This window comes from Myotis davidii, unplaced genomic scaffold (assembly GCF_000327345.1).
Source record: "Myotis davidii unplaced genomic scaffold, ASM32734v1 scaffold44, whole genome shotgun sequence".
Lineage (NCBI taxonomy): Eukaryota > Metazoa > Chordata > Mammalia > Chiroptera > Vespertilionidae > Myotis > Myotis davidii.
In genome coordinates, this window is record NW_006299705.1 from 2618937 (window position 1) to 2627965 (window position 9029).

The 9029-nt window shown below is 36.5% G+C and overlaps 1 protein-coding gene across 2 annotated transcripts in view; it reads right to left on the reverse strand.

Moving 5' to 3' along the window:
* The window catches only part of COL4A3BP (collagen type IV alpha 3 binding protein), a 102681-nt gene that overhangs the window by 19140 nt on the left and 74512 nt on the right, over positions 1–9029 (reverse strand). For both annotated transcript variants that reach the window (XM_015571599.1, XM_015571598.1), the window contains exons 10-12: positions 7662–7748; positions 3089–3181; positions 2502–2579 (exon numbers count right to left, since the gene is read on the reverse strand). In XM_015571599.1, coding sequence (XP_015427085.1) covers positions 2502–2579; positions 3089–3181; positions 7662–7748 — 258 coding nt within the window. The remainder of the gene's footprint in view (positions 1–2501; positions 2580–3088; positions 3182–7661; positions 7749–9029) is intronic.

A 9029-nucleotide genomic window follows, 5' to 3' on the forward strand; every position in this document is an offset into this window, starting at 1 on the left:
GTATATATAGATTTAACTACTATGGTAGGAAAAGACAATTAAGGTATGTGTATTTATCATATGAGCCTGATTATTTTTATTTTTTAATATATTTTTATTGATTTCAGAGAGGAAGGCAGAGGGAGAGAGGGATAGAAACATCTGCAATCAGAGGGAATCATGGATCGGCTGCCTCCTGCAAGTCCCCCATTGGGGATCGAGCCCACAATCCGGGCATGTGCCTTGAACGGAACTGAACCCGGGACCAACGCTCTATCCACTGAGCCAAACCGGCTAGGGCCTGATTTTTTATATGCACGAGAATATCAAATGGTATCGTATTTTACTTTTAATTACTTTCTAGTTTTGCTACAATTAGCATGTATTACTGTACAGTAAAAAAGGGAGGAGTAAAATAATTACCACAACGATGTGTTACTATGAACATAAAGTAGAAAAGCTTTACACAGAATTGTTTTGCAGTGATGTTCACTATAGATTAACCTGCAGCTGTACTGCCCACCCTGATGTTATTTTTTCAAAAGATGACTTTCTCTCTTTCATTTTGAAATGACATCTTTAGTTGGAAACTGTGTAATGCAAATAAATGTGACCAAAAGATCCATTTATAAATCCAAGTCCTTTCTACTTTCTATACACTTTGATTTAGAGCTACTTCATTCCCATTTTCTGCTCAGAAGATAGATTCATGATTTTCTGTTAATTTCCTAGTAGTTTCACTTATTTTACTTGAAGTTATTTTTCAGGGCATCTCATAATTCTATGTTTAATTATCCTATCCAATCAGGATTATGAACATAATTTCAACAAGAACAAAGCGGTCATGAGCTGAGACTTGTACACAGATGCCAAAGCTAATTAATCAATAGCTAAATGCCAAAGCCCAAGTTTGCTAATGACACCAAATACTTTAGCAAGGGCGAGAAACACTTGAACCTCAATATTATTTGTCTCCATTTTTGCCCCTTTTTGGAGTATGACAGTACAATAATGAAAAGCTAAAACAGAATCTGATCAATCACATGCATCACATATTAGGGAAAAAAAACCCTTCAGAAAGACTTCTCAACTCACAAACAGGAGATACACAAAAAATTAGGTAAAGAATTAACCTATGACTTGGCAGACATCTTGTAAAAAGCTGGGCACCTACTTTTTAGTGACATATTCACCTGTACTTGAAGGCTTTCAGCTGTTCTATAGCTCTCTACGGCCAGGGTCCTGATCTGGGTTCTGAAGTCCCAATTCTTAGGCACGTATCAGTGGCTTGTATTCTTTTCTTGCTCTTACTTACATTTTCTTTCATCTATAGCCTGTTTGTTCCTATATTTTAAGGGAAAATGGTGACCAGTACTGATGGGTTTTAGTTAGTTTTGGCTCCGGGTGATTTCTGATAAATTGATACATCTCTTTCTCAAAAATGTTTAAGAAGAAAAAAACTGCAAAAGTCTGAATAACACAATTTGATTTTAGACTTATTGTTCTTCACTGCATAGCTAAAAAACTAATGTAAACTTTATTCATTTGTGTAAACTAGTAAGAATCATGCATTATTATGCATTTTAAAAACTTTTATTGAAATACTGATAAGAGAAAAAAATGATATAGATAATACTGATTAACTCAAAGAAATTATGTTGTTATATTATTAAAAGCTCACTTACTGAGCACTGACTATATGCCAGGCCCTAGGTAGACCTGAGTCCTAGCTAGATCACAGAAGTGTAGCTAACCACAATTTAAACTTGGGTCACTTTGGGAATTCAAGTTCTTAAAAATAAAATAATTTAATCCAATATAATTCAATCACCAGAGAGATACAAAGTTGAATTGCCAAGATAAAAAAAAATTTTCCCCCAACTAATGCTGATACTAAAATATATTGTTTTAATGACTTTATTATGAGAGCAGAGATTGCAAGCATCTGGCTTCCTGTCTTAAATTTCTAAACCCTTACTGATGATACCAAATAATTAAAACCAATTTTCATAAATTTAGTATAGAACAGAAGTATTAATTTATAGTATCAAAGGGTAATGTGCATAAGGAAAGTACAAGCTGTTCAACAAATATTATTTAAAAAGTTATTTCCCTGTTGAATATAATTATATTTTAATTTAGATTAGAAGTGAGGCTGCTGAATCCTGCTTTTATGCTATAACCATGTCCATCAAAGTTGCTGAATCCTGCCTGAATAAATCAGATATTACATAATACTTAAAAACTATGTACCTTCAATTGTTTCAATTCAACTTACAATCTTTCAGGAATACCTCCTATATGGCAAAATTTCAAGCTATTCACAATAAAAGATAAAAAGGGCACATGCACGCTTGATAGAAGAACTACTTAGTAGAAAGGAAGGCCTTTTTAATGCTTATAACTATTTAAAATTCAGAACGAAAACAAGTGGCCTAACCAAAAGATTTCTCGGAACTGGGAAAGCAGGCTGAAATATAGCACAGAAAGACTCAAGTCCACTCTATACATTCATACAGTACCTGGGAGCTGAATCTGTGAACATCGTCAGAGGCACTGACTAGATCAATGGAAGACATGGAGGAAGAGCGACTATAGGGCTACCAGAGACAGACAAAGAAAAAACCAAGTAATCAGAACAAAGGCACAACAGAGCATTCAGTACCAACTTCCAAACACAAGATAAAGAGAGAGAACAAAGCACTATATGAAACAAGCTCAGCAGCAAGTGCTGAGTCCATGCACCTATTATGTGTTATGCTCGAAAATCTTTCTAAAATGAATGCAGCGCTTTCAACAATGTAAAATAATACCACTTAAACCCAAAGAAAAAAGAAACTTAATGTAACTGGCTATGCTTTTGGCTATTTTGGACTAGTCATTCCCTGTTACTCCCTCTCCCCCCACTCTTTTCCTCTTAAATGAAAAAGAAAGAACATAATCATAAGATTTCTGTTTTGGAGGATGCATATGGAATAAAACATATAATACCAAAAAAATCTCATTACTTAAGTTCAAGAAAAGGAAGGAAAACTTATACAAGATAGTTCCATCAACAGTGAAGAACAATACAGCATACAATTGGAGTAAACTCTGACATTAGGCTTACCTTTTGGACAAATCTGTGAGTCCCCACAGAAGAAAAGGCATCTCCAGATGGCATGGATGTAGGCCAATGTAACCTGACCTTTTCGCTCTGTGACTAAGAAAACATATAATGTTAAGAGGCAACGGCTTTTAAGTGTATTTTGCAGCTAAAGAATGGTTATTATAACCTATAACCTGAAACTATCAACATTTAAGTACTGAACACTTCAGTACTTATGTAGTAGGCAGTTAGACAGACATGAGCAGAGCAAGATGACAGGCCAACTACAGAAGGTCACCAGAGCAGAAAGCCCCAGGTACCTAGCTATGGGCAAAACTGGGAAACCAAGGACCTCCATCCCCAGGGTAACCTTTCCTCCCTGGAGCATATCACTACTCATGTGGGTTAGACCTCCTAAGAGGGACAGAGAACAAGGGGACAGGAGAATAGCCTCATAAGACTCCCATACAAGCCCTTGCATGATTTCTCCCTTAAGGATTAAGCCCCAGGACAATGAGGTTCTGACCCACATCAAATAATCTTAGGAACAAAGCCTCGGGTCTGTTGACCACGGAGTCAGCTTAGGTTAAACTAGGGATGATATCTAAGCCTCAGTTGTGTTCAGCTCCAGGCCCAGAAAAGCAGCAAAACCAGACAAGCCATGTTATAGCTGACATCAGGACCAGCTGCATTGACTAATGACCCCCTACCCTGGTGCTGACCAATCCCTGGAGACCACAACCCTGAAAGGACACATCTGTAAAGCTGATGAATATTCTACTGGGATCGTCCCTGAAACCTCCAGACAAATACCCTCAAGACTGATAACCCAGTGCTGCTCTCTCCATGGAGCACACCTATGCTTTTCCCCACCCACAGGTCCGCCTTCCTTGCCTTTCTTTTTCATAAGCTGCAAGGGTATTTATTCTTTAGCCTCTGTAACTTGTTTCCTAAGCCCATTTCTTCTGACTCACTTCTTCTAGCCCTGTGACTTTCTAAATAAACTTTTGCTTGTGTTTCAGTCTCAGCTCTGAATTCTTTCTTAGGCAGAACTCAAGAACCGAGGTTGTTGAACTGAGGTCCGGTCTGACTACACCAAGCATGCCAAACTCGCAGCCCATGGGTCATATGTAGCCCACAACAAATACTTTGGCGACCCAGCCAATATAACCGAATGTAAGAAATGTTTTAATAAAAATTTCGTAACTTAATTTTTACAATGTTCTGTAATACATAATCTCTATATATAAAAGGCTAAAAAGCCTAAGCAACTGGCCAACCTTCTGGTAGCTATGATGCGTAATGACCACCAGGGGGCAGACACTCCAACCGGTAGCTATGATGCACACTGACCACCAGGGGGCAGATGCTCAATGCAGGAGCTGCCGAACTGTGGTGACTTGGCAGCTGCGGTTCTCGGGTGATGCACCTGGAACCAGAGAGGAGGGCCCTTTGTATTCAGCATGCCTCTATTGAAATAATCCTACATTTCTATGAAAATTGAAGCTTTTTTTTTTTTGTGGCCCACATAAACTTAAACCTTGTTTATTTGGCCTGTGTTAGCCTTTGAGTTTGACATGCTTAGACTATACCAATCTAACACCTGATGCTGTTTTGCCACCAACACTTATAAATCTTTGAATCATGAAACTACTCTAACATTTACTTTATGTGTCCCAATTCAATCTCTTCTCTTGGACCTGACAGTTACTAACTTTGCCCAGGGATCATTTTTTTTCCATTTTGCTCCTAGTCGGACTCTCCAATGCCAACATGATATAATTTACCATAAATCAATCTTAATTTAATATTGCTGATTTTCTTATTCAAACTCTGCCCAAATTATTCCAATCATTCCACCTCATAAGGCTCCTGCAGGGCTGTATCATTTGAATCAATATCAGTGTTTGCTTCAGTCACATTCCAAAACACGTCATGTCTGTCTTTGCTCCTTTCCATAAAGGTATTCATCTTGTCTTCATCTAATCATTTCATTCCTGTTAAGCTGCCACTTAACCTCTTTCTTCCTCCTCAGCTTCCCTAGTTTCTTCTCATTCTATAAATATCTATTAAATGTAATGTACCAGAAACTTTGCTGTTCTGTGTGTGTGCTCATTTTCTAACTATGTAGAAGACAACTGGTTATTTCTATTCAATATGATCTGAACACAACAGCAAAGATCTGATTTCTCACTCACCACTTTTTTGTACAGCTTTCCTTATGTTGGCAAATAATGTAAAAGAAATGTAAACTCAAAACTATGTCACTGAAGACTACCTATGTAGTGGTTGTGTTGTTGAGAGCCCGGTGTAATATCTAATACATACAATGAGGGAAATGATCGGAACCTTTGGAACTGATTTCATGGATTACTGATGCTTACTCCTCTATAGCATTAACATACTGCAATCATCTGTCATAATGACATGCCTAGTTATTAGATAAGTAAAGTCATGGGTCTGTTTAATGCTTGTTTTGTAGAGGACTACCAGAGTACCAAAAATAGTTTGAAATGAAATGAGTTGATAGACCCATGAATATTTCTTTTCTCTAAAGCTTATAGAAGCTTTCATTGATTTTCTTTAACTCCAACTCAACCAATGCGTTGATATTTCGAGTAGGATTTTAGAGCCAGAGGTATGATTTGAGTCATCTTGTCCAAGCCCTTGTTTCACAGATCAGGAAACCAAGGCCCAGAAAATTTAAGTGATAAGTTTATAGCTTTATAGTTAGCCAGTGGCAAAACTAAGACTAAAACAAAGTTGTCATGACCTCAGTTGACTACTCTTTCTATGATAACACATATTAAATAAAAACAACATACACACAAAAAACAGTGTAGGCGAAAAAACCCTAAAAAAAACAACACAATGATGCTGCTTTGGGTAATACGTTTGGCATCCAAAATTAGAAGTCATTTAACCCCTTCCCCGGCAGAAACGTGTATACTCGTTTTCACAAAATGTTCTTTTTCAGTCGTCGACGAGTATACTAAGAAAATATGGTAAAAAAATATGGTTTATAGGAAGACGAGTTACAAACTCTTTTCATAACCAGCATCAAAAATACTATATAGAACCAAAATTAAAAAATTAGTCTGAAAAAGAAACGTTTTTAACAAAAAAATTGTTGGGGAAGGGGTTAAGAACTGAAAGCTCCCACTCTTACTGAGTGCTGTGTAGCATCTTTTAGGTAAAAAAATAAGCAATAAGCTTTATAAACTAATGTTACATGAACTTTTTATCATGAGTTATAAAAAAATAATGAAAAATGCCAAAACCGGTTTGGCTCAGTGGATGGAGTGTCGGCCTGTGGACTGAGGGGTCCCAGGTTCGATTCCAGTCAAGGGCATGTACCTGGGTTGCAGGCACTTCCCCAGTGGGAGATGTGCAGGAGGCAGCTGATTGATGTTTCTCTCTCATCGATGTTTCTAACTCTCTATCTCTCTCTCCCTTCCTCTCTGTGGAAAATCAATAAAATATATTTTAAAAAAAATAATGAAAAATGAACATGAAAAGCAGCCACTATTACAGGTGATTTACCTTCAGGTAGATAGACTAATAAATGGGCATAATAGCCATGACTGCATTAGCAATGGCAGAAATGAACATGTCAACTTTTTTTATGCAGGTAAAACTGTAGTGTACAACTGATATACATATCGTTTATTTGTAAGATGCTTCAAGTCCTGGGAAAAGTAACTAAAATTCACCCTTAAATACCATCTAGTGTTAATACTTGGCAACTGCATTGTTGCAGAATTGAAGGCAAGGGATCAAATTAATCTTGAAATTAGAGTTAAAGGATTTAAGATATGCTTAGTTCCACTTCCACAGGAGAATCTGGGCATAACTACTGTGAATTTAATGATGACAAAACACTAAGCAAAGTTAAAAGTGAGGAAGCAATTGAGGGTTAAGATAGTGAAAGCAATAAAGGAGTTAATGAAAACTGAATGGTACCAATGGAAGAAAAATAGATTCTTGGTAATCTTCCTTTAGAATTTATATGGCACTTGGTGGTAAAAAGAAGTTAAAAAAGACTGTTTCACTCAGAGTAAATATATACTTGATATTAACAGGATCATGATAAAGTTGGATATTTTAAGGGCAATAGAATATTTTATTTTAACTTCATGTTAATTATGCATGCTTTATTTTTTATTTTTTAAAAATATATTTTACTGACCCTTTACAGAGAGGAAGGGAAAGGGATAGAGAGCCAGAAACATCGATGAGAGAGAAACACCGATCAGCTGCCTCCCGCACACCTTCCAATGGGGATGTGCCCGCAACTAAGGCACATGCCCGTCACTGGAATCGAACCTAGGACACTTCAGTCCGTGGCTGACGCTCTATTCACTGAGCCAAACCGGCCAGGGCTGCATGCTTTCTTTAAACTATCATTGGTCTTCTATCCATTGCTTGGAAATTGATCAATGGAAGAATGACATGAAGATTCTCCTACGTTTTTGACTCAATGCAGACACAGTTCACTTTCTAGGTTATCAGGTATTTCAGTTTTCAAATCCTATTTATATAAGTAACATACATCAAGAAATACCTAGTGTTAAATTTTTAATGACAAATATACCTGTTCTTCTATTTTATCTTGTCTGTCAAGAGCAGCTTCAACAGCATCAAAGAACTCTTCTTCATTAATCAGACTGTTTGGACCTTCCTATTTGAACACACAGAAAAACAAAAAAAAAAGCTGGTTTAAGAAAGTGGAAAACACTGATAATTCTGGCATTAACTCTAGGGAAAAGTTGAAAGTGATTCAACAAACATTTCTGAACCAGTTAGTACACTAGGTAATATATAAAATATGAGTAACATATGCTTTGTGTAGAATCATGAGTATAACAATTCAATCACTCAGTACTCATATACTTACTGTATATTGACCAATATTGTATTAGGGCAATAATCTAGAGTAAGAGGTTGGTGAACTATGGCCCATAGGCCAAATCCAGTCCACTGCTTACTGTTGTATGGCCTTTAAGCTAAGAATTTCATTTTTTAAATGGTTGGGGGAAAGGGAATGAATAACAACATTTCATGACATGTTGGAATTACATAAAGCTAAATAAAGTTTTGTTGGAATATAATCTTCATTGTATTCATATGCATTGTCTATGCCTGCTACAGTGACAGAGTTGAGTACTTATAACTTAAATACTTGGTGACAGAAACCGTATAAAATTGAAGAAAGGTAAGTACAAAGTTGCAGATGTACAGGCAATGAGCAGTACAGATTGGTTACTGAGCAGGATTTTCCTAAGCAAATAGAAATAGTTAATGGAGAAAGAAAAATTGAGCTAGCTGATGTTTGAGAGCCTGGTTAGATTGCAGAGCAGTGGTTCTCAATTGCCTGGAGAACTTGTTAAAATGAAAATACCCACGACCCCATACACAGAAATTACTTTTCTGCAGGTCTTGGGTAGAGCTGGGAATATGCATGTTTAATAAGTCCTCCAAGTGATTCTCATGCAAAGAGAACCTCAGCTGTATCAGAAGATAAAAGTATAAAAGAACAATAGCAAAATGGAAACAAACAAGATATGTTCCTGCTGTGATGGAATAAATAAGTGGACTGTAAGTTGAATAATGGCTTTACATTATGGTAAAAGTAGAGGCTGGAAAGGTACACTTTGGTTTAAGGCTCCCTAAATTTTTTTTTTCATTTTTCAAAATTACAAAATAGTGAACAATTTATTAACATGTCTGCTATTACCAATGAAACATTTTTTGTATAGGGAATTATAAAGTGATATTTTGATATTCTGAATAATTAATTTAAAAGAATATAAATGGTTATAATAATCTTTTTTTATTGCTTAAAGTATTACAAAGAGTATTACATATGTCTCCTTTTTTTTTTATCCCCGCCCTTGACAACCCCCTGGCCTCCCCTACCCCCCAGTGTCTTATGTCCATTGGTTATGCTTATATGCATGCA